Below are 25,124 nucleotides of genomic sequence, written 5' to 3'. Positions count from 1 at the left end.
TCCCATTCATGAGGACTCCACCCTCATGACCTAATCACCTTTAAAAGGCCCCCCACCGGCCGGGCAAGGTGGCTCACGCCTGTAATCCCAGCACTTTGGGAGGCCAAGATGGGCGGATCACGAGGTCAGGAGATCGAGACCATCCTGGCTAACACGGTGAAACCCTGTCTCTACTAAAAAATACAAAAAACTAGCCGGGCGAGGTGGTGGGTGCCTGTAGTCCCAGCCACTCGGGAGGCGGAGGCAGGAGAATGGCGTGAACCTGGGAGGCAGAGCTTTCAGTGAGCTGAGATTGCGCCACTGCACTCCAGCCTGGGCGGCAGAGGGAGACTCCGTCTCAAAAAAAAAAAAAAAAAAAAAGGCCGGGCGCGGTGGCTCAAGCCTGTAATCCCAGCACTTTGGGAGGCCGAGATGGGCGGATCACGAGGTCAGGAGATCGAGACCATCCCGGCTAACACGGTGAAACCCCGTCTCTACTAAGAAATACAAAAAAACTAGCCGGGCGAGGTGGCGGGTGCCTGTAGTCCCAGCTACTCGGGAGGCTGAGGCCGGAGAATGGCGTGAACCCGGGAGGCGGAGCTTGCAGTGAGCTGAGATCCGGCCACTGCACTCCAGCCTGGGCTACAGAGCCAGACTCCGTCTCAAAAAAAAAAAAAAAAAGGCCCCCCACCTCCGATCACTGTGGGTTAGGATTTCAACATATGAACTGGGGGACAGGGTACAAACATTCAGACCGAAGCATAAGTGTTGTTTAGTTAGGCACAGGGTGGGAGTTGGGGGGTCGGGAGGTTACAGCAGTGAACAGAACAGACACAAACCTCTGCTGTCACAGATGAGAGTATTCTAATATGTAAGACAATAAACAAGGTAAATGGGGCCTGGTCTCCACACCTGTGATCCCAACACTCTGGGAGGCCAAGGCTGGAGGATTGCTTGAGCTTAGGAGTTGGAGAACGACCTGGGCAACATAGTGAGACCTCCGTCTGTACAAAAAAATATATATATTTTAAAATTAGTTGGGCATGGTGGCACACATCTATAGTCCCGGCTACACGGGAGGCTGAGGTGGGAGTCACTTGAGCCCAGGAAGTCGAGACTATGGTGAGCCGTGATCATGCCACTGCACTGTAGCCTGGGTGACAGAGCGAGACCATGTCTCAAAATAAATAAATACGCAAATTAATAAATATAAAAATAAATGAGCTAAGTACAGATTCACAATTCCAAATTTTTATAGAAGTCTGAAAACCAGGCCAGGCGCGGTTGCTCACACCTGTAATCCCAGCATTTTGGGATGCTGAAGCGGGTGGATCACCTGAGGTCGGGAGTTCAAGACCAGCCTGGCCAACATGGTGAAACCCTGTCTCTACTAAAAATACAAAAATTAGCTGGGTGTGGTGACGCACGTCTGTAATCCCAGCTACTCGGGAGGCTGAGGCAGGAGAATCACTTGAACCTGGGAGGCGGAGGTTACAGTGAGCCAAGATTACACCACTGCACTCCAGCCTGGGTGACAGAGTGAGACTCCATTTCAAAAAAGAAAAAGAAGTCTGAAAACCAAAATCCTTTCATAACTCATTTATGGCAAAACCTAACCTGAACTGACCTGAGATTATGTATAGCTTTTATTTATTTCACTTGATGTGAATATTCTTGTGTTTTGCTGAAGATAAAGTGATTTGAGGATGTTAGTTCTGGTCCCACTGGGGGTATGGAACACATAGTATTTACAGCCTATTACATTTTAAAATCTGAAAAATCCTGAATTTCCAACTCCAGGATCATGGATTTAGCTAAGGGATCTCTGATATGTTAGATATTGATATGTGATAAGGAGAACACTCAAGCTAAGGAAGGTGATGTGACAACTGTAGGATAGGGACATGGTTTGCAATTTCTTTTTAAGGGATAGGGAGGGTCTTGCTCTGTTTGTTGCTCAGGCTGAGCGACGGGTGGAGTGCAGCGGCACGATCCTAGCTCACTACAGCCTTAAACTTCTGGGATCCAGTGATCCAGTGATCCTCCCAAGTAGCTGGGACTGCAGGCACACACCACCATGCCTGCTAGTTTTTAAAATTTTTAGTAGAGACAATGTCTTGCTATGTTCCCCAGGCTGGTCTTGAACTTCTGGGCTCAAGTGATCCTCCCACTTCGGCCTCCCAAAATGCTGGGATTACAGGTGTGAGCCGCCATGCCTGGGCTATGGTTTGCAATTTTAAAAAAAGTGATCAACGAAGTTCTCTCTGAGACGACACTGGGAGGAAGGGAGCCATGCAAATATGTGGTGGGGAGACCTCCAGGCAAAGGAGGTCTTTGCAGAGCAAGTGTGAAAGGCTTGAGGCGGGAACGTGCCTTCTGTGTTCAGGAAACAGCAAAGTGGCCTGTGTAGCAATTGGCAAAGGGTGAGTGAAGAGGAGACAGAAGAAGAGGAGGTTGGGGAGATGGTGGGGAAGTTGGGGAGATGGTGGAGCTTATCGTGGGCCACTGGGGGATAAGATGAGAGCATCAGAGAGCTGATGGCAGAGGAAAGACTGCATCAGGAGGCCCCCTGATTGACTGACCAAGGCTCCTGTGTCCAGAGCTTATACACCTGAGACCTGTGGTCTCTCCTGACGCGCAGCTGTCTCCACTGGGGCCAGGAAGAAAGCAAAGCTTCAGCACAATGGACAGCGCCACCACCCAAACCAGCAGGCCCTGTCCGTGATGCTGATGTGGAGCGCCGGCCAAGAATGGTAAAAGTGGGGGAAGAATCAGGTCCCATTCAGGAGGGTGGTGACAGCAGCCCTGGCCTTGCGCCAACTCTCATACTGGGATAGATGATCTTAGGTAGAGAACACAGGCTGGCTTGTACCTGTTTGGGATTGGCTGGGCGTCGTGGCTCACCTCTGCAATCCCGGCACTTTGGGAGGCTGAGCCGGGCGGATCACTTGAGGTCAGGGGTTTGAGACCAGCCTGCCTAACATGGTGAAACACTGTTACTACTAAAAATACAAAAAATTAGTCGGGCATGGTGGCGCGTGCCTGTAATCCCAGCTACTCAGGAGGCTGAGGCAGGAGAATCGCTTGAACCCAGGAGGCGGAGGTTACAGTGAGCTGAGATCGTGCCATTGCACTCCAGCTTGGACAACAAGAGCAAAACTCCATCTCAAAAAAAAAAAAAAAAACGAGGCCAGGCGCGGTGGCTCACGCTTGTAATCCCGGCACTTTGGGAGGCCGAGATGGGCAGATCACGAGGTCAGGAGATCGAGACCATCCTGGCTAACACGATGAACCCCCATCTCTACTAAAAATACAAAAAATTAGCCGGTCGTGGTGGCAGGGACCTGTAGTCCCAGCTATACTCGGGAGGCTGAGGCAGGAGAATGGCGTGAACCCGGGAGGCGGAGCTTGCAGTGAGCCGAGATCGCACCACTGCACTCCAGCCTGGGCGACAGAGCGAGACTCCACCTCAAAAAAAAAAAAAACAACAAAACGAAAGCCTTCTTGGCTGGGTGCAGTGGCTCACACCTGTAATCCCAACACTATGGGAGGTATCTAGGTAGGAAGATTGCTTGAACCTAGGAGTTTGAGATCAGCCTAGGCAATGTAGCAAGACCCCCGTCTCGAAAAAATAAAGCGTTTAGGCCAGGAGCAGTGGCTAACGCCTGTAATTCCAACACTTAGAGAGGGTAAGGCGGCAGATCACCTGAGGTCAGGAGTTCAAGACCAGATTGGCCAACATGGTGAAACCCCGTCTCTACTAAAAATACAAAAATTAGCCAGGAGTGGCAGCGTGCACCTGTAATCATAGCTACTCAGGAGGCTGAGGCTGGAGAATCACTTGAACTTGGGAGGCAGAGGTTGCAGTGAGCTGAGATCGCACCATTGCACTCCAGCCTGGGTGACAGAGCGAGACGGTCTCAAAAAATAAAAACATAAAAAAATAAACAACAACAACAAAAATCAAAAGCCTTCTCAACATGTCCCTGTGGGTCTCACAGCATCTCAATCTCAAGTTGACCAAAACAGAGCTCTGATTTAGAATGTCACAGCACGACTATCCCAGGCACAGAGCCCTCTCCTGTCTCCTCATGACTCAAGTAAAAGTCAACTTTCTGCCAATGCCTCAGGGCCCTTGAACTTTCTCCACCTGGAATGTTCTTCCACTGCATATTTGCACAATTCACTCCCTGACCTCTCTCAGGCCTTTTCTCAAACGTCACCTTCCCAGCCTGATCCAACCACCCTATTCAAAATTGAAAAAACAACTGGTCTGCCTTCTCAATTCCCTTCGTTGTGCAAATTTCTTTTCTTTTCTTTTTTCGAGACGGAGTCTCGCTCTGTCACCCAGGCTGGAGTGCAATGGTGCGATCTCAGCTCACTGCAACCTCCGCTTCCCGGGTTCAAGCGATTCTCCTGCCTCAGCCTCCTGAGTAGCTGGGATTACAGACGCTCACCACCACACCCAGCTAGTTTTTGTATTTTTAGTAGAGATGGGGTTTCACCATGTTGGTCAGGCTGGTCTCAAACTCCCAACATCAGGTTATCTGCCCGCCTCGGCCTCCCACAGTGCTGGGATTACAGGGGTGAGTCACTGTGCCCAGCCCCTTGTGCAAATGTCTCTTTGTGCAAATGCCCCTTTGTGCAAATGCTTGTCGTGTGCTCACACAGTGTTTAAATTCCTCATGATGCTTAGTGGGTCTTTATTAGTCTCCCTCACTTGAATGTCGGCTCCACCAGGACAGAGATTTGGTCTGTTGTCTATTCACTGTGGGGTCTACAGTTACTAGAATAGGCCCTGATACATAGTACATGCTCAATAAATGTTTGCTAAATGAATGAACTTATTGCTTGAGGATGCCAGTAAACTAAGGATAGGCACAGAGTGACCCCAAGTCACCTAGTTCCTACCCCGTAGCCCCGGGTCCAACCCTACCTGCAGACAGGTACATTCCTCCATGATTCTCCTCTATGGTAAATCTTCTTCTGTCAAGATGTGAAGACAGGCCGGGCACAGTGGCTCACGCCTGTAATCCTAGCACTCTGGGAGGCCAAGACAGGTGGATCACCTGAGATCAGGAGTTTGAGACTAGCCTGGCCAACATAGTGACACCCCATCTCTACTAAAAGACATGCAAAAAAAAAAAAAAAAAAAAAAAAAAAAAGCTGGGCATAGTGGCGTGTACCTGTAATCCAAGCTAGCTGGTAGGCTGAAGCAGGACAACTGCTGGAACCTGGGAGGTGGAGGCTGCAGTGAGCCGAGATCGCACCACTGCACTCCAGCCTGGGTGACACAGTGAGACTCCCTCTAGAAAAAAAAAAAAAAAAAAAAAAAAAATATATATATATATATATATATATATATATATATATATATATGAAGACAAAATTCTGATAAGTGAAAGAAGGACTGTGTGCATGAGAGATTTGCCAAATGTCTGCATCTCTGCTGAATATTCTCAACTCGGCCGACATTCATGAGCACCTAGTGTGTACCAGGTGCCATACTAGCAACTGAGGAGCTAGCAGTGACCAAAAATAAAGACCCTATCCTCATGGAACTAGTGGGGAGAGATGCCATCAGATAAATGGATAACGTTAGAAGTGAACGTTATTTAGAGAGAAATAAAGACAGCTGGCCGGGCACGGTGGCTCACGCCTGTTAATTCCAGCACTTTGGAAGGCCAAGGTGGGTAGACGAGGTCAGAAGTTCGAGACCAGCCTTGCCAACATGGAGAAACCCCGTCTCTACTAAAAATACCAAAACTAGCTGGGGGTCGTGGCATGCACCTGTAGTCCCAGCTACTCAGGAGGCTGAGGCAGGAGGATAGCTTGAACCCGGGAGGTGGAGATTGCAGTGAGTTGAGATCGTGCCATTGCACTCCAACCTGGGTGACAGAGCAAGACTCCATCTCGAAAAAACAAACCAACACAACAACAATAACTACAAAAACAAATAATCAGTTAGAGAGTGAAATGTGTGCAATTTTGGGCAGGCAGTCCAGGAGAGCCTCTCTGAGTCTCTGAGTAGATGATATTTTGACCAAAGACCTAAAAAGAGTGGAGGGAAAAAAAAGTTGGCTGGGCGCGGTGGCTCACACCTGTAATCCCAGCACTTTGGGAGGCCAAGGCTGGCAGATCACCTGAGGTCAGAAGTTCGAGACCAGCCTGACCAACATGGAGAAACCCTGTCTCTACTAAAAATACAAAATCAGCCATGCGTGGTGGTGCATGCCTATAATCCCAGCTACTTGGGAGGCTGAGGCAGGAGAATCACTTGAACCTGGGAGACGGAGGTTGCAATGAGCCAAGATCATGCCATTGCACCCCAGCCTGGGCAACAAGAGCAAAACTCTGTCTCAAAAAAGAAAAAAGAAAAAAAAAGCCAGAAGGATATCTGGAAGCTGACTGCTACACACACAAGATCATCAAGTACAAAGGACTTGTGGTGAGGCTGTATTCAGCATGCTCCCATGTATGTAACTATGCTGGACTCTGTGATGTGGGTGTTACTACTGACTATTTGTGCATTTTTGTTTTGTTTTGTTTTTTGTTGAGATAGGGTGTTGCTCTGTTGTCCAGGCTGGAGTGCAGTGGCACAATCACTGCTCACTGCGGCTTTGACTTCCTTGGGCTCAAGCAATCCTCCTGCCTCAGACTCCCGAGTAGCTAGGACTACAGGTGCACGCCACCACACCTGGCTAAATTTTTTTTTTTTTTTGAGACAGAGTCTCGCTCTGTCGCCCAGGCTGGAGTGCAGTGGCATGATCTCGGCTCACTGCAAGCTCCGCCTCCCGGGTTCACGCCATTCTTCTGCCTCCACCTCCCAAGTAGCTGGGACTACAGGTGCCCACCACCATGCCTGGCTAAATTTTTTTTTCTATTTTTAGTAGAGATGGGGTTTCACTGTGTAAGCCAGGATGGTCTTGATCTCCTGACCTCATGATCTGCCCACCTCAGCCTCCCAAAGTGCTGGGATTACAGGCATGAGCCACACCGCGCCCAGTGATATTAAAAATTAGCACCTGGCTAATTTTTAAGTATTTTGTAGAGATGGGGTCTCACTACATTGCCCAGGCTGGTCTTGAACTCTTGGCCTCAAGCAATCCTCCTGCCTTGGCCTCCCAAAGCACTGGGACTACAGACATAAGCCACCATACCAGGCCTGTTTGTGCATCTGGAGTGTTGAAATGTGAGGTGAATCATGGGTTGTGTATCTGCTGGGGGATGGGGACTGAGGTAGGGTGTTTGACAGCGCAGTGTATCGCTGTGCTTCACTGTGTGTGTCTGCGTGTGTAGTGGCAATGTCATAGTTACGTGTTTTGCAAGAGAAAGGGTGTGGGGGATGAATGTGGGACAGAGTTTGTATGGGATGCTTTGTGTCAGGATAGGGCAAGGTTGGAGCATGTGCATGATGGAGATTCTGAAAATAGAATATATTCAGAGATGCCGTGGTGGGTGTGTGTTTGTGTGTGTGTGTGTGTGTGTGTAGAGGGGTGTGAGGGTGCCCAGCTGTGTGAGTGGGTGTGTTGGGGGATGTCGTGGAGCTGTTTTCTGGTCCCAGAGGGAGAGAGAAAGCCCAGGAAATCTCACTTTCTCCCTGCCCCTGGGTCTCCAGGCAACGGCACCACTTTGGAGTTACCAGGAGACAAGGTTGCCAGGGCAACACAGGCGTGAGTGGCAGCTCTGGGACGAAGTCTGGGTGAGAAGATCCAGCCAGGGATCACGATCATTCACTTTGTTCCTCCCTTTCTCCCTGTTTCTCATCAATCCCACTTCCCTTCCTTCATTGTCTTAACGAGCCTGTATTTGAGAACCTACAAATGTGCCAGGTGCTATTGTGGGCACTGGAGAACAGAAGTGAACAAGACAGACAATGTCCCTGCTGTATCTCTCCTTCAGTGTTTCAGCTCCTGTCTCTTCGTCTCTCCTGCTCCCTTCTTTGTCCTGCGCTCCTGCCCTCCCCCCGTACCACAAGGAAGGCCCCACAGAACCCCTTAGCCAGTGAGGAAGTTGAGAGCCTTCATCTCACAGACTTTCGGGGATGGCTGTGTCCCTGAGCCTGTGTCCCCAGACACACACTCCTGCCCATACTCAGGTGCACAGAAGGACAAGCACACAGCTCATCCCCCTCTTCAATTCTCAGTTGTCATTGGATGACATCAGCAAAACCACACACAAATACATGCCGATCACAATACTCCTCTGAGATATCGTAAGCCCCATTTTACAGGAGGGCAAACTGAGGCCAGGCCACTTTAAAGAATATGTCACTCATTCTGGTCTGCTCCTCCAATTCTTAATCCTTATATTTGTCTCATTAGCTGACAATAACAGTATTCGTGCTGGTTCCCCCAGCAGCCTCCCTTAAGGAAGGGCCTTATTTCCCTATTTCCCTCGAATGCACCCTTTCCTCCGCATAGGTTCTAACCCTTCGCTCATTCCCCAGAGGAATCGAGTTTTGATGGACAGATTCCTAAACCAATAGAGAAACTAAGTGAACTGTACCGAAGCAGCCTCGACTTGGGCGGGACTAAGACTGGGAAAGAGCCACCAATTGGACAGAGCTACGCGGCGAATGGCGGAGACGCTGAGGCGGGTGCTGACCAGGGACGGTGCGGCCTGGTCCGGGGAGGAGAACACGGCTGCCGCCGGACCGCCTTTGCTGCTTCTCGGCGCACCAGGGTCTGGAAAAACAGCGCTGCTATTTGCTGCGGCCCTAGAGGCGGCGGGGGAGGGCCAAGGCCCAGTCCTCTTCCTGACACGGAGGCCTCTACAAAGCCTGCCCCGCGGGACCGGAACGACTCTAGACCCAATACGACTCCAGGTAACTGTGCGGTGGGAGTGGAGGCGTTCTAGCCAATGGTGGAGTAGATCCGGGACTACTGAGTGACAGGTAGACAAGCCCATGGAGGGGACGGTGGAAGGGCGGGCCAGGGCAGCCACGATGGGGCGGAGTCAGGCAGGCGCAGTGAGGGGTGGCACCACGCGGAGCTTAATTAAGATTGAAGTGAGAGCCCATCCAATGATGGGCGGTGTTAGCAAGAGGCGGTGCCCAGAGGGTGAAGTCAGGCCCATCAAGGGGCGGGGCCAAGCTTGGGTCCATTCAGGACCAGAGTTGGCTCCTGTTGGTGTCAAGGATGAGGTCAGACCGACAATGCAATGCTGGGGGACGGTTTTCCGTGGAAAAACTGCCCTAGAGATTTGGCCAAAAACAAGCAAAAATGACTTGCTCTCAACTAATACTCGGCAGTGATGAGTGCTGGAAAAAGGGACGAATACAAGAATATTTAACCACTCTGAGCTGGTTCATCCTGGAACCAAGGAAAGTATGCAAGGAGGCAGGGTTCTCTTGCAAGCAGTCTGGCTTCTTGTGCTGAATCCGGCCCTTTCCTTCTGTTTCTCCTTCTAGAAGATCCGCTTCCAGTACCCACCCTCAACCCGAGAGCTTTTCCGGCTCCTGTGCTCTGCCCATGAAGCCCCGGGGCCAGCCCCCTCCCTTCTGCTGCTCGATGGCCTAGAAGAGTACCTAGCGGAAGACCCAGAGCCCCAGGAAGCCGCCTACCTCATTGCCTTACTTCTAGACACAGCTGCCCACTTCAGCCACCGGCTTGGGCCTGGCCGGGACTGTGGGCTCATGGTGGCCCTCCAGACCCAGGAGGAGGCAGATAGTGGGGACGTCCTGCACCTGGCACTGCTCCAGCGGTATTTTCCTGCCCAGTGCTGGCTGCAGCCAGATGCACCAGGTCCAGGAGAACACGGCCTCCGAGCCTGCCTGGATCCAGGCGGGCTGGGCCCCAGAACAGAGTGGTGGGTGACTTTCCGATCAGATGGAGAAATGATGATTGCTCCATGGCCCACCCAGGCTGGTGACCCCAGCTCAGGCAAGGGTTCAAGCTCTGGAGGCCAGCCCTGAGCTTTGGTGGGTGACCACCTCTCTGTGTTTCAGTTGCCCATGGCTACTTACCTCAGGGACATATGCAGATCCAAAGACCTAAACAATGTAAAGTGCTTTTTCTCTTTTAAAAGTATAGCATTATCTTGTATCTATTGTACCCAATCAATATATTGTTTAGTTTTGTTGCTTTAAACTTTATAAAAAGAGCTTCAGGCCGGGCGTGGTGGCTCACGCCTGTAATCCCAGCACTTAGGGAGGCTGAGGCAGGCAGGTTACCAGAGGTCAGGAGTTGGGAGACCAGCCTGCCCAACATGATGAAACCCTGTATCAACTAAAAATACAATAAAAATCAGCTGGGTGTGGTGGCAGGTGCCTGTAATCCTAGCTACTCGGGAGGCTTAGGCAGGAGAATCGCTTGAACCCAGGAGGCGGAGGTTGCAGTGAGCCAAGATTGTGCCATTACACTCCAGCCTGGGCGACAAAGCGAGACTCCCAAAAAAAAAAAAAAAAAAAAAAAAAAGTTTCATGATAAACATAATCTTCTGAGACTTCCTTTTTGCACTCAACGTTGTTACTAAGATTCAGCTACATTTTTTTAGTTCATTCCTTTTTCCGTATTGCATATAATTCCATGGGTGACTATACCCTGATTTCTTCATTAGATTGCCTTATTTACTGCTGTGAACATTCTTGCACACATGTCCTGGCATGTGTGTGTGTTTTCAGGGGCCGAGACAGGTGGATCACCTGAGGTCAGGAGTTGGAGACCAGCCCAGCCAACATGGTGAAACCCCGTCTCTACTAAAAATACAAAACTTAGCCAGGCGTGGTGGCTGGCACCTGTAATCCCAGCTACTTGGGAGGCTGAGACAGGAGAATGCTTGAACCCAGGAGGCAGAGGTTGCAGTGAGCTGAGATCGAGCCACTGCATTCCAGCCTGGGTGATGGAGATGAGACTCCGTCTCAAAAAAAAAAAAAAAGGCCGGGCGCAGTGGCTCAAGCCTGTAATCTCAGCACTTTGGGAGGCCGAGATGGGCGGATCACGAGGTCAGGAGATGGAGACCATCCTGGCTAACACGGTGAAACCCCGTCTCTACTAAAAAAATACAAAAAACTAGCTGGTCGAGGTGGCGGGCGCCTGTAGTCCCAGCTACTCGGGAGGCTGAGGCAGGAGAATGGCGTGAACCCAGGAGGCGGAGCTTGCATTGAGCTGAGATCCGGCCCACTGCACTCCAGCCTGGGCGACAGAGCGAGATTCCGTCTTAAAAAAACAAACAAAAAAAAAAAAACAAAAAAAACAGCCAGCCTTGGTGGTGCACGCCAGTAGTCCCAGCTACTCGAAAAGCTGAGGCAGGAGGATCACCTAAGCCCAGGAGGTCAAGGCTGCAGCGAACCATGTTGGAGGTACTGGGCTCCAGCCTATGTAACAGAGACCCTGTCCGTAGTTAAACCAAAACGCCCATTGAGTTACTTGCTGACACCAAGTGTCTTCAGAGTACTCTCTTAGAACATGGCCTGATTCAGAATTATTGTTATTATTGTTAGTTGCAGAGACTAGCTAGAGGCCCGTTAAACAGCTTTGCTCTTCCTGGGTGAAGAACTAAACTAAGTTTCTCAGCCTTTCCTGTGACTGGGGTCATGTGACTGTTCCCAGCCAATGAGGTGTGAGAAGAAAAGAGGAAGTCCATTTCCGGGCCAGATCCCTCAAATGGCCCATTGAGGGTCATTGCTGCCCGTTTTCTTCCCTTGCTGACTGGCAGTTTGTAGAATAGAGGATCCATCTAAGTACCCTAAGAGAAGGTAGAGCTACAGACTGGAAGAGTCTTATCCTCTGACTCATCCTGTGGATGGCTGCCCATTTGAGCTGAGTTAGGAGAGAGAAATCACTTAGTGTGGTAAGCCACTAAGATTTAGGAGCTGTTTAACATACTATTTTATGTTATGATTAGTATTCAGATTACAGGTTCAGCTTCTGAATAAGCTCAAGAACTTTAACTTCTACCCCATGGCCTATGCCCAGGGGAAGATGGGACTTACAGGGTGTTTGTAAAAATCATGGTAGAAAAACTTACATACATATGTATATAAAGGTAGATAGATTTAAAAAAAAAAAAAAAAACTATACATATTTAAAGATACTGCAAGGTTGTGATTTCCTGAGCAGGATGGACTGGGCAGACAAAATCAGCAATGCCCCTACTCCTGAGAGAGGCCTCGCCCTCCCTGTTCAGTAAGTCTTGAGTCTGCAACTGGCTCTCTGAGTCATGTTGGATCCCCGATCATCTGCAGCCTGGTGTCCTAAGAGCAAGCCACATAGCTAGGGGGCAGAGGCTCAGCGGCTGGGATAAGGCTGTTCTCATAAGGGTTGGAGTAGGGGCCATCGGATAAGCCCCCTTGGGCTCCCTGGGAGTCCCCTGAGCTATAGTCAGTTGAGATGCCAGAGTCAGATACGACAAGGTACAGGTACTTTGGGTGGGGTGGGGTAGAGGGCAGCTCAGGGGACAGTGCCCATGGACGCAAGAGCTGGGAGCTGGGGTCCAGGATGGTGTACTCGAAGCTGGCAGCAGAGGCTCCCTCTGGGCTAGGCTTCGAGGCCAAAGCAGATGAGCAGGAGGATGCTTCTGAGCCTTCATCCATGGCCACTGTGTCCACACTGCCATCAGGCCCTGGGAGGTCCTCACTGGGCGGGTTCCGGGGCAGCAACCATTTGTCCAGCACCAGATAGGTATCCTGGGCATGCCCACTGCCCACCGGCTCCAGCAGGGGGCCCTCATCATCTGTCCCCGGCTCCACTGCCTGCATCGTCCCCCAGCAGCGCTCTGAGAGGACTTCCAGGGAGGCAGGTGGGTCCTCTGTGAAGGGGGTGCAGGGGCTCCACCACAGGCAGCCATCGTTCTGGTACAGCCACAGCTGAAGAAATAGCACCAACCTGCTCAGAGAGGCCTGCAGTTTGGCTGCAAGAAGCAGGGAAGCCCAGGCACTGAGGGGACAACCAGGTCACCTACCTGGAAGTTACCCTTGTGGGTGGTGAAGAGGCCTTCAAACTCGCTCTCTGGGCTCGGGATGCCAGGCCAGATCTTCTGCTTCAGAGCCCTGTTGAAGCCGATAGAAACAGTTATATAGATATGACTCATTGAACACTCACCAATACCCCCTCCACTCCCAGTCATAGGGGCACAGATACTCCTAGTCCCTGTGATCACAATGGAGGCAGAGGAGTGCATCAGGGCTGGGGGACAGGGGTTTTGACTGAAGCATCAGCAAGGCCCTACAAAAGGGTAACTGGAACAGGGTATTGAAGGGTGCATAGGAGTTCAATATACCTTGGTCATTCTCCCTTTAATCCTGGCTATGGCCAGGTGCAGTGGCTTACACCAGCACTGTAATCCCAGCACTTTGGGAGGCTGAGGTGGGAGGATCACTTGAACCCAGGAGTTCAAGGCCACCCTGGAAAACATAGTGAGACCCCATCTCTAAAAAAAACAAAAAAAAAAAAAATCAAAAAACCAAAACCCTGGCCCAGACTTTTCCAGGAGGTCCATGATGTCACTTCATAGATAAATATTATGTTGTTATGTTACCTTCTGGAGTAATGACAGAAGGCATTCAGAATAAAATCCAAGCTGGGCACGGTTGCTCATGCCTATAATCCCAGTGCTTTGAGAGGCTGATGTGAGCAGATCACCTGAGGTCAGGAGTTCTACACCAGCCTGGTCAACATGGTAGAATCCCGTCTCTACTAAAACTACAAAATTAGCAGGGCATGCACGCCTGTGATCCCAGCTACTCGGGCAGTTGAGGCAGGAGAATCGCTTGAACCAGGAGGTGGAGATTGCAATGAGCCAAGACTGCTGCACTGCACTCCAGCCTGGGCAACAAGAGTGACTCTGTCTCAAAAACAACAACAACAACAAAAATCCAAACTCCTCCCCACAACCCTGCAGAAGGCCCTGGATTATATGACCCCTGTCACCTCCCTCATCTCAACATCTGCCACACCCCCTTACATACTGCTCTAGCCATGTGGCAATTCATTTTTTTTTTTTGAGACGGAGTTTTACTCTTGTTGCCCAGGCTGGAGAGCAATGGTGCAATCTCGGCTCACCCACAACCTCCACGTCCCGGGTTCAAGCGTTTCTCCTGCCTCAGCCTCTCGAGTAGCTGGAATTACAGGCGTAATGTGCCACCACGCTTGGCTAATTTTGTACTTTTAGTAGAGACAGGGTTTCTCCATGTTGGTCAGGCTGGTTGCAAACTCCGAACCTCAGGTGATCCGTCTGCCTCGGCATCCCAAAGTGCTGGGATTACAGGCATGAGTCACCGCACCTGGCCCTGCGGCCCTGCCATGTAGCAATTCTTGAAGCTGGCTGAATGTTCCAATCTCATTCCCACCTCAGGGCCTTTGCACCTGCCATTTCTTCTCCCCACTTTTCAAGCAGCTGCTTCCTTCCAACCTTCAGGTTTCCACTCTGATGTCACCTCCTCCTGGAGGCCTTCCCTGATCATCCTGTCATGTCCCCACATCCTGTTTGTTTCTTTGATATCACTCATTATAATTTATCATCAAATATTTCTTGGGTCCCTTGTTTGTTGACTTGAGATCCACAAGGTCAGAGACTTGTGGTCAGGCTCTGGCTTGTTCTCCATTCTCTCTCCAGTGCCTGGCACATGTTTGGCACTCAGTATGTATTTTTCTTTTTTTTTTTTTTTTTGAGACGGAGTCTCGCTGTGTCGCCCAGGCTGGAGTACAGTGGCCGGATCTCAGCTCACCGCAAGCCCCACCTCCCGGGTTTACGCCATTCTCCTGCCTCAGCCTCCCGAGTAGCTGGGACTACAGGCGCCCGCCACCTCGCCCGGCTAGTTTTTTGTATTTTTTAGTAGAGACGGGGTTTCACCGTGTTAGCCAGGATGGTCTCGATCTCCTGACCTCGTGATCCGCCCGTCTCGGCCTCCCAAAGTGCTGGGATTACAGGCTTGAGCCACCGCGCCCGGCCAGTATGTATTTTTCAACCAAGTAAATGAACAGGGCCATGAAAGACAACTAGCAGATTGCTTAGCGGACAAGGCAGGAAGGGTATTTCACACAGAGGGAACAGGATGGGCAAAAGCTTGGGGGTGTGAAACCACCTGGTGTGTGCTTGGAATTACAAATACCTCAGAATGGTTGGTCTGATCAGAATGGTTGGTCTGATCATAGTGTCTGAGGAGCTTGACTGCAGGGGTGGGAGGCATTCAGGGGCTTAAATTCTTTCACTAAATTCATCTAGTTGATTTTACAAAGGTGATGACATTGGGGAAAGGAACTAGCAAAGGGACCCAAGAAATGGCAGCCCCTGATGTAGAAGGAAAATCAGGTGAAAGTCCCCAAGAGCAGAAAATGTTAACATTCTGGTCTAGTCTGGCATGCATCCCAGCCCTGCCACTGACGTGACTCCTTACTGCATGACCTTGGGCAAGTGCGTGTCTCTCTCTGAGCCTAGGTTTCCATAGTGAAAGAGGACCGTTGGCGAGGAGGAGTCTGGGCCCAGCGCCCGAATGGGGAGCTCACCGGCGGTGGGACAGCAGGGCGAGCACGGTCAGCAGCACCAGGATGAGCACGAGGATGAGGGAGAGCGTCAGGATGAGGGGGTCCAGGTCTGAGAGACAGGGAGGAAGTCAGGGCGGTGGGCTTGCCCCGTGGTTCGCCCCGGCTCCTCCTACACCCCTGCCTGGAGCCTCACCGCTAGGCGTCAGCAGCGACACAGGCTCCGACCAGGCGCTCCAGAAGCCGCCGAAGCTCGGCTCAGCCATACGCGCGCGGACGGCGAAGGTGTAGCGCGTCCGGCCCCTCAGGTTGCTCAGCACACATTCGGTGCGGCCCTCCAGGATCTCCACCTGGGGGCGGAACCAGGGCGAGGGAGGCGAGTCAGACAAAAATAGAGCACGTGGGGGCGGGCCCTGGTAGAACCGAGCCAATCAGGGGAAGGAAAAACGGTGCCCTAGAATCGCAATTGGACCAATAAGAGTAGGGGGAGGAGCCCAAGAAAACTCGGGGCCAATCAAAGAGAGAGACTCTGGTACCAAGGGGCGGGACCCGGGTAATTTAATAACTGGGCTAGCAGGCGAAAAGGGAGCCGGGCGCTAAAGGGGTCTAGGGTTACGGGCCAGAGGGAGAAGGGGTTGGGGTTCAGCAGGCTTGCGAGGACATTAGGAAAGGGGGCGTGTCTATGGGCGTGGAACGGTCTTCAGCACCAGGGTAATGGGATGTGGGATGTCACGGACCGGCCCTGGAGGCGGCACCGGGTGCGACCTCGAGAGGCGTGGCTGGGCAGTAGTCAGTGGAGCTTTGGGGGCTGGGCCGTAGGGGCTGGCCTCACCCTCTGCACGCTCCCTGCGCCGTTGCCGGCCGAGACGTCCACCTCGTAGCGGATGTGGGACGTCATGGGTGCCTCAGGCGGCGGGAGCCAGCGCAACACTATGTGGCCGCCCTCGTCAGCCAGCCGCGCCACCAGCCCCACGGGGGCGTCCAGGAGCACTGCAGGCATGGGGGTTGGTCAGGTGGGCGAGGACCGAGATCCCTCTCCTCCGATCACTCTTCCATTCCCAGAGCACTTACCTACTTCATTGATGTGGATGATACGGTGATATCGCGGAGCGCCGGAGGCTGCTGTGACGCGCAACTCTAGGGGCACGAAGCTCGACGTGTCGGCTGTAGGCAGCGAACACCAGAAGCGCACCGCACCACGAGCCGTGGGAGCCTGGTGCAGGCGACAAAGCTTCCATGGCTCATCCCTGTGCGCCCAGGGACCCGGGAGGGAAGGGAGCAAGTTGGGAGTGTGGACCGGGGAGTTTGGGTTCCCGGCCTGTGGGGGACTGTGTGTGTGTATGTCTCGCCTTGTGTGTGTGACAAGGTGTTCCTTTGTCGCCCAGGCTGGAGTACAGTGGCGCTATCATGGCTCACTGCAGCCTCAAATTCTGGGGCTTAAGGAATCTTCCCACCTCAGCTTTCCAAGTATTTGAGACCACAGACACGCGCCACCACGCCGGGTTTTTGTTGTTGTTGTTGTTGTTTTGTGTTTTTTGAGACGGAGAGTTTCACTCTCGTTGCCCAGGCTGGAGTGCAATGGCGCTATCTCGGCTCATCGCAACCTCCGCCTCCCGGGTTCAAGCGATTCTCCTGCCTCAGACTCCCAAGTAGCTGGGATTACAGACATGCACCACCACGCCCGCCTAATTTTGTATTTTTAGTAGAGACAGGGTTTCTCCATGTTGGCCGGGCTGGTCTCAAACTCCCGACCTCAGGTGATCCGCCCGCCTTGGCCTCCCAAAGTGCTGGGATTACAGGCGTGAGCCACCGCGCCCACTCTTTTTTTTTTTTTTTTTTTTTTTTTTTGAGATGAAGTCTCGCTCTATCGCCCAGGTTGGAGTGCAGTGGCGCGATCTCGGCTCACTGCAATCTCCGCCTCCTGGGTTCAAGCGATTCTCCTGCCTCAGCCTCCCGAGTAGCTGGAACTACAGGCGCCCGCCACCACGCCCGGCTAATTTTTTGTATTTTTAGTAGAGACGGGGTTTCACCGTGTTAGCCAGGATGGTCTCGATCTCCTGACCTCGTGATCCGCCCGCCTCGGCCTCCCTAAGTGCTGGGATTAGAGGCTTGGGCCACCGCGCCGGGCATTTTTTTTTTTTTTTTTTTTTTTTTAAGAGACGGGGATATCGCTGTGTTGCCCTTTCTGGTCTTGAACTCCTGGGCTCAAGCAATTCTCCCGCCTCGACCTCCCAAAGAGTTGGTATTACAGTCATGAGTCACTGCTGGTCTCCTTTTGGATACTACCTCGAGAGGGCGTCCCAGCGCCGATGTAGTAACGCCTAACCCTCGAGTTGGAGGCGTTGTTATCCCAGCCTGATGTTTGGGGTCGCGTTCCAGCGGTGATCGCGGGAGTGTTCGCGCCCCGGTCCATAGGGGGCGTGCCAGCCCTGGACCCGCAGGGTTCCCTCCAGTGACCACGACTGGAGGCGCCTTCGGGCCTCAAACAGCCGGGGACTTCCGAGGCTACGACCTCCAAGGAGCTCCGCCCCACCCGCTCCCTCCGCCCGAGGAGGCGCCCGCCGGATCGGACTCACTCGAGGTGGTAGGAGAAGCTGTAGTTGTCTGGGCTCACCCCAGCACTCGCCGCTTCCTCCCAGAAACACACCAAGTCCTCCAACCGCTCGGTGAAGCACAGAAGCTCTTCGGGTCCGCGGGCCACCAGCAAGGCCGCTGGGGAGGGGCGACAAAGGAAGGGCATGGGGGTCTGAGCTCTGTCCTCGGAAGACAGCCCCCTCCTCTTCCCTCCCGCAGCCTGGGCGGACCCGATAAGAAAAAAGCCCCGCCCTGACATCTTCCCAAGCGGGGCCCTTGGAGGGGTCCGCAGAGGTGGTGGCCCCCTAATTCCCAGAGGCAAGTTGCTCGCCTTACAGTCCCCCGCCGTCACCACTCGCGCACACCTGCCCACCCTGCGGCCAGCTGAGCTGGTCGCGGAGTTCAAGACCTTGAGCTCGCGGCTGCCAGCCCCGCCCCAGCCTAGGACTCGCGCGCGGCTGGGGGTGTGTGCGGAGAGGCGGGCCCCCTATCGGCCCCGGCAGGCTCCCCGCCGACCGATAGCGCCAACCGTGTACCCCGCCTCCCTCCCTCCACCGGGCCGGGCAAGTGATCTGGCGCCCTCAGGCAAACCGTGTTTACAGTAACCTGTGGCTTGGCCCCTCGAACTCGGACCTGGGCTTTATCCTCCCTCCCCTAGGGAGGGTCGTCTGGGTGCCCACCCCCCAGGGACCTTAGCACCAAGCCTGCGCCCTTAGGATTTAGCATGTCCCAGACTCCCTGAAAAGGTAAAACGGGAACCGTAAGCCTACTCTAGCTCTTCCCCAGGACGCGATCAGGAGTCTTGAATCCTAACATGTCCCACCCCACCCCCGCCCATCCAGGACCCAGTCTAAGGGTTCAGATGCCAGCTTGGCCCCCAGGACCCGGTCTGGAAGTCCAGAAATAGGCATAGCCGCCAGGACCTAGGTTGGGAGTTCAGGCCCCAGTATGGTTCTGCAGGCTCCAGTGTAGGGGTCCACACGCAGTTCATCCTTACCTTTGCTCTCGAACTTGGGGTCCGGGAGGTTGGGCGGGGGCGCCCAGGCGGCCCCAGCGAGCAGGAGACAAAGGGAGCCGACCTGGGGCCACAAGGACGCCCCGAGGTGGTCCATGATACAGCCCCCGCCACGGGGAGCCCAGGGCTCCTGCCCCTCTGTCCCCCGCCCCTGGCACAGTCCACAGCTGGGTCAGCAGCTGCCTCCGCCGGACGCAGCTGACCAGGCCCTTCCCTACCAGGCGCCTCTAAGTGGCAGATCCCCGAGGGGGCGGGGCCAAGACAGCCTGGGTAGAGATAAGTGTCTGGCAGGAGGGGGCAGGGGCCCTTCCCGGGCCCAGAGGCCGCTTGGGTGCAGGGGAGGGAGTTGGGCTGCAACACCTCCCGTTCTGGCTTCAGACATCCTTTTTTTTTGCTATGTGGCCCTGGACAGGTGACTTACCTTACCTGAGCTTCAGACTTCTCATCTGTAAAATCTAGCCTGGCACATAGCAAACATTCCAAAAGATGTATCTACTGATTTTATCGCAGAAATCAGCATCTCTTTCCAGCCTGGAAATAATTCTTTCTTTCTTTCTTTCTTTCCTTCCTTCCTTCTTTCTTTCTTTCCTTTCTTTTTTCTTTCCTTTCTTTCTTTCTCTCTGTCTTCCTTTTCTTTCTTTCTTTCATTCCTTTCGTTTCTTTCTTTCTTTCCTTCCTTCTTTCTTTCTTTCCTTTCTCTCTCCTTCCTTCCTTCCTTTCTTCCTTCCTTCCCTTCCTCCCTCCCTCCCTCCTTCCTTCCTTCCTTCTTTCTTTCCTTCTTTCTCTCTCCTTCCTTCCTTCTTTCTTTGCTTCTTTCTCTTTCCTTCCTTCCTTTCTTTCTTCCCTCCCTCCCTCCCCCCTCCCTCTTTTCTTTCTTTCTTTCTTTCTTTCTTTCTTTCTTTCTTTCTTTCTTTCTTTCTTTCTTTCTTTCTTTCTTTCTTTCTTTCCTTCCTTTTCTCCCCTTCCTTCCTTCCTTCCTTCCTTCCTTCCTTCCTTCCTTCCTTCCTTCCTTCCTTCCTTTTCTCTCTCTCTTTCTGCCTCAGTCAGGGTGTTGCTCTGTCACCCAGGCTGCAGTGCAGTGGCACAATCATAGCTCACTGCAGCCTCTGTACTGAAGCAATCTTCCCACAACACCTAGCTCATTTTAAAAATTCTTTGTAGAGATGGGATCCCACTATGTTGTCCAGGCTTGTCTTGAAATCCCGGGCTTAAGCAATCCTCCAGCCTCCATCTCTCAACTACTGGGATTACCAGAGCCACTGAAGCCGACCAATAATAATCCTTATAACGACCAGCAGTTGAGTGTTTGCACAGTGCTAAACCATGCTCCTGGACAGTATGTATAATATGTGAGATTTTCATTTATGAATTTTCGGGAAAAAAATTTTACCACCCACATTTTTATTCTCTTGGGCTGGGCCTGGTGGCTCACGCCTATAATCCCAGCACTTTGGGAGGCCGATGCAGGCAAATCACTTGAGGTCAGGAGTTCGAGACTAGCCTGGCCAACATGGTGAAATCCCATCTCTTCTAAAAATACAAAAATTAGCCAGGCGTGGTGGTGTGCGCCTGTAATCCCAGCTACTCGGGAGGCTGAGGCAGGAGAACTGCTTGAATCTGGGAGATGAAGATTGCAGTGAGCCAAGATCACGCTACTGCACTCCAGCCTGGGCAACAAACAGACTGAGACTGTGCTCAAAAATAATAATTGGCTGGGTGCAGTGGCTCACGCCTGTAATCCCAGTACTTTGGGAGGCTGAGGCAGGTGGATCATGAGGTCAGGAGTTCGAGACCAGCCTGGCCAACATGGTGAAACCCTGTCTTTACTGAAAATACAAAAATTAGCCAGACATAGGCTGGGTGCGGTGGCTCATGCCTGTAATCCCAGCACTTTGGGAGGTCGAGGAGGGCAGATCATGAGGTCAAGAGATCGAGACCATCCTGGCCAACATGGTGAAACCCCGTCTCTACCAAAAATACAAAAATTAGCTGGGCGTGGTGGTCCATGCCTGTAAATCCCAGCTACTTGGGAGGCTGAAGCAGGAGAATCGCTTGAACCCAGGAGCCAGAGGTTTCAGTGAGCCGAAATGGTGCCATTGCACTCCAGCCTGGCAACAGAGCAGGACTCCATCTCAAAAAAAAAAAAAAAAAAAAAAATTAGCCTGGCGTGGTGTCATGCGCCTGTAATCCCAGCTACTCAGGAGGTTGAGGCAGGAGAATCACTTGAAACTGGAAGGCAGAGGTTGCAGTGAGCTGAGACTCCAGCCTGGGCAACAAGATCCAAACCCTGTCTCAAAAAAATAAATAAATAAAAATAAAAATTTTAAAAAATGAAATAAAATAGCAATACTCCCACCCCGTTGCTATTAAGAAGGTGGGTTTTTTTGTTTTTGTTTGCAGCCAATGTGCTTATTGTCACCTGACATGTATTTGATGTTTTGTTATTGATTTGCTGCTACTTACTACTCCATGAAAGCAGGCTTTTTTTTTTTTTTAAGATGGCATCTGGCTCTGTCGCCCAGGTTAGAGTGCAATGGTGCGATCTCGGCTCACTGCAGCCTTTGCCTCCCCGATTCAAGCGATTCTCCTTCCTCAGCCTCCAGAGTAGTTGGGACTGGCTGGGCGCGGTGGCTCAAGCCTGTAATCCTAGCACTTTGGGAGGCCGAGACGGGCGGATCACGAGGTCAGGAGATCGAGACCATCCTGGCTAACACGGTGAAACCCCGTCTCTACTTAAAAAAATACAAAAAACTAGCCGGGCGAGATGGCGGGCACCTGTAGTCCCAGCTACTCGGGAGGCTGAGGCAGGAGAATGGCGTAAACCCGGGAGGCGGAGCTTGCAGTGAGCTGAGATCCGGCCACTGCACTCCAGCCCTGGCGAGAGAACCAAACTCCATCTCAAAAAAAAAAAAAAAAAAAAAAAAAACCCAAAATAAACAGAGTGGTTGAGACTACAGGTGTGTCCCACCATATCCAGCTAATTTTTTGTATTTTTAGTTGAAACGGGGTTTTGCTGTGTTGGCCAGGCTTGTCCCGAACTCCTGACCTCAAGTGATTCCCCCCCGCCTCAACTTCCCAAAGTGCTGGGATTACTGGCATGAGCCACTGAGCCCAGCCAGGCAGGGATTTTTTTTTGTGTGTGGAGTCTCGCTCTTGTTGCCCAGGCTGGAGTGCAATGGCAGGATCTCGGTTCACTGCAACTCCCGCCTCGCGGGTTCAAGTGATTCTCCTGCCTCCACCTCCCAGGTAGGTGGGATTACAGGCGCTTGCCAACACGCCCGGTTATTATTTATTTATTTATTTTGGAGATGGAGTCTCGCTCTGTCACCCAGACTGGAGTGCAGTGGCGCGATCTCCACTCACTGCAAGCTCTGTCTTCCAGGTTCACTCCATTCTCCTGCCTCAGCCTCCCGAGTAGCTGGGACTACAGGCGCCCGCCACCGCGCGTGGCTAATTTTTTTGTATTTTTAGTAGAGACGGAGTTTTACCGTGTTTGCCAGGATGGTCTTGATCTCCTGACCTCGTGATCTGCCCACCTCGGCCTCCCGAAGTGCTGGGATTACAAGTGTGAGCCACCGCGCCCGGCCTCAGGCAGGGATTTTTTTTTTTTACCCTTTTGTTCTTTGCTGTATCCCCAGCGTATAGAACAGGGCCTGGCACACAGTAGAAGCTCAAGAAATATTTTGTGGAGTTAAAGACTAGAGATGTAGAGAAAATCAAGCTGAGAGAGGTAGAGAAACAGCTGATCTCATGTTAGCCACTGGCACAACTGTGCTTGACCAACCCTGCGCTTTTTTTTTTTCTTTTTCTTTTGTTTGAGACAGAGTCTCCCTCAGTCGCCCAGGCTGGAGTGCAGTGGTGCGATCTCGGCTCACTGCAAGCTCCGCCTCCCAGGTTCTCACCAATCTCCTGCCTCAGCCTCAGCCTCCGGAGTAGCTGGGACTACAGGCGCCCGCCACCACGCCTGGCTAATTTTTTTTTGTATTTTTAGTAGAGAGGGGGTTTCACCATGTCGGCCTGGATGGTCTCGATCTCCTCACCTGGTGATCCACCCGTCTCAGCCTCCCAAAGTGCTGGGATTACAGGCGTGAGCCACCGCGCCCGGCCACCCCTGCGCTTTTAAAAATCGGAAGTCAATGCAAATCTCTTCCTCAGGAAATTGGTATTTAGATTGTGCATGTATGTGAGAGGGAGGTAGAATAAACAAGATGGACACCTGTTTCATAACTTTGGTCACAATAAATTATTATGAATGACAAACCGGTCCCAGAGTTAAATGCATGTTTACTGGAGTTCAATCAATATTTGAACACCAACCACTTACCATGGAACCTTGAATACACTACTTAACCCTCCCTTGTCTCAGTTATTCATGTATAAAATGTGGAAGATAGCCTGGCTGACGTGGTGAGATCTCGTCTCTATAAAACATGTTTGTTTGTTTGTTTTTTAAGTAAGCCAGATGAGGTGGTGCACGTCTGTGGTCCTAGCTACTCGCGAGGCTGCGGTGGGAGGATCACTTGAGCCCAGAAGGTGGAGGCTGCAGTGAACCATGTTCATGCCACTGCACTCCAGCCTGGGTGACAGAGTGAGACCCCATCTCTTTTTTTTTTTTTTTTTTTGAGACGGAGTCTCACGCTGTTGCCCAGGCTGGAGTGCAGTGGCGCGATCTCGGCTCACTGCAAGCTCCGCCTCCTGGGTTCACGCCATTCTCCTGCCTCAGCCTCCTGAGTAGCTAGGACTACAGGGGCCCGCCACCGCGCCCGGCTAATTTTTTGTATTTTTAGTAGAGACGGGGTTTCACTGTGGTCTCGATCTCCTGACCTTGTGATCCGCCCGCCTCGGCCTCCCAAAGTGCTGGGATTACAGGCTTGAGCCACGGCGCCCGGCCGTGAGACCCCATCTCTACAGAACATTTTGTTTGTTTATTTTTTGTTTTGTTTTGTTTTTGAGAGTCTTTCTCTGTGGCCCAGGCTGGAGTGCAATGGCACCATCTCGGCTCACTGCTACCTGTTTCCCGGGTTCAAGCGATTCTCCTGCCTCAGCTTCCTGAGTAGCTGGGACTACAGATGTGTGCCACCATGCCCAGCTAATTTTTACATTTGTTTAGTAGAAACGGGGTTTCACTATATGTTGGCCAGGCTGGTCTCGAACTCCTGACCTCAAGTGATGCGCCTGCCTTGGCCTCCCAAAGTGTTGGAGTGTTGGGATTACAGGCATGAGCCACTGTGCCCGGCCACCTTTTTTTTTTTTTTTTTTTTTGAGACGGAGTCTTGCTCTGTCGCAAAGAGCAAGTCTTGCTCTTGCTCTCCTGGCTCAGCCACGAGGTCAGGAGATCAAGACCATCCTGGCTAACACGGTGAAACCCCGTCTCTACTAAAAATACAAAAAACTAGCCGGGCGAGGTGGCGGGCGCCTGTAGTCCCAGCTACTTAGGAGGCTGAGGCACGAGAATGGCATGAACCCAGGAGGCGGAGCTTGCAGTGAGTGGAGATCGCGCCACTGCACTCCAGCCTGGGCGACAGAGTGAGACTCTGTCTCAAAAAAAAAAAAAAAAAAAAAAAAAAGAGAGGCATATCACCCCAAAAATGTTGGGGAAGGAAGTTCTAAACCCTCTTTGTGTGATAAGATCCTTTATTTATTTATTTATTGAGACGTGATCTCACTGTATTGCCCAGGCTGGTCTCGAACTCCTGAACTTAAGTGATCCTGTTACCTCCACCTCCCAAAGTACTGGGATTACCCTCCTGAGCCACTGTGTCCAGCCAGACAGGGTCCTCTCTGGCATCTGGGTTCAGTGTCATACTCCACCCAACACCTTTCTTAGGGCTCTTAGTTTTTGTTTTTGAGACAGGGTCTCCCTCTGTCCTCCAGGCTGGAGTGCAGCAGCCCAGTCACTGCTCACTGCAGCTTCAACCTCCCGGGGCTCCGGTGATTCTCCCACCTCAGCCTCCCAAGTAGGTGGGATTACAGTCTCGTACCACCACGCTCAGCACATTTTTTGCTTGTTTGTTTGTTTATTTTTGAGATAGGGTCTTGCTCTGTCACCCAGGCTGGAGTGCAGTGGCACTATCTCTGCTCACTGCAGTCTCCACCTTCCGGGTTCAAGCAATTCTCTTGCCTCAGCCTCCACA

At 52.1% G+C, this 25,124-nt stretch overlaps 2 protein-coding genes and 1 long non-coding RNA gene across 3 annotated transcripts; 1 reads left to right on the top strand and 2 right to left on the bottom strand.

Annotated features, from left to right (window-relative positions):
• Positions 1 to 4,323: 4,323 nt before the first annotated feature.
• On the bottom strand, positions 4,324 to 8,604 carry LOC126942914 (uncharacterized). The gene is made up of 3 exons (XR_007721638.1): positions 8,488 to 8,604; positions 5,166 to 5,287; positions 4,324 to 5,022 (listed from the first exon to the last, which is right to left on the bottom strand). It is a non-coding gene; the product is annotated as an uncharacterized LOC126942914 (long non-coding RNA).
• On the top strand, positions 8,527 to 10,043 carry SWSAP1 (SWIM-type zinc finger 7 associated protein 1). The gene is made up of 2 exons (XM_050770725.1): positions 8,527 to 8,806; positions 9,392 to 10,043. The coding sequence occupies exons 1-2, from the start codon at positions 8,558 to 8,560 to the stop codon at positions 9,893 to 9,895; spliced, it is 753 nt and encodes a 250-aa protein (XP_050626682.1). The 5' UTR covers positions 8,527 to 8,557; the 3' UTR covers positions 9,896 to 10,043.
• Positions 10,044 to 11,391: 1,348 nt separating this feature from the next.
• Positions 11,392 to 19,194, bottom strand: EPOR (erythropoietin receptor). Its single transcript, XM_050770458.1, has 8 exons — positions 18,973 to 19,194; positions 17,978 to 18,113; positions 16,473 to 16,648; positions 16,234 to 16,391; positions 15,598 to 15,751; positions 15,426 to 15,513; positions 12,883 to 12,970; positions 11,392 to 12,787 (listed from the first exon to the last, which is right to left on the bottom strand). Exons 1-8 carry the CDS (start codon positions 19,085 to 19,087, stop codon positions 12,176 to 12,178), a joined length of 1,527 nt encoding a protein of 508 aa, XP_050626415.1. The 5' UTR covers positions 19,088 to 19,194; the 3' UTR covers positions 11,392 to 12,175.
• Positions 19,195 to 25,124: the final 5,930 nt, after the last annotated feature.

The sequence above is a fragment of the Macaca thibetana genome, chromosome 19 (assembly GCF_024542745.1).
Source record: "Macaca thibetana thibetana isolate TM-01 chromosome 19, ASM2454274v1, whole genome shotgun sequence".
Lineage (NCBI taxonomy): Eukaryota > Metazoa > Chordata > Mammalia > Primates > Cercopithecidae > Macaca > Macaca thibetana.
Note: the sequence above shows the minus strand (reverse complement) of the source record. Positions and strands in the feature narration are given on the sequence as shown.

Excerpts from the sequence above, each read along its gene's own strand:
- SWSAP1 (XM_050770725.1), top strand. The coding sequence starts at position 8,558 with ATGGCGGAGACGCTGAGGCGGGTGCTGACCAGGGACGGTGCGGCCTGG. Across the intron at positions 8,807-9,391 it reads TAGACCCAATACGACTCCAG|AAGATCCGCTTCCAGTACCC; the intron begins GTAACTGTGCGG and ends TTCTCCTTCTAG.
- EPOR (XM_050770458.1), bottom strand. The coding sequence starts at position 19,087 with ATGGACCACCTCGGGGCGTCCTTGTGGCCCCAGGTCGGCTCCCTTTGT. Across the intron at positions 16,649-17,977 it reads AGCTTCTCCTACCACCTCGA|GGATGAGCCATGGAAGCTTT; the intron begins GTGAGTCCGATC and ends CTGGGCGCACAG. Across the intron at positions 12,971-15,425 it reads GCCCTGCTGTCCCACCGCCG|GGCTCTGAAGCAGAAGATCT; the intron begins GTGAGCTCCCCA and ends CGGCTTCAACAG.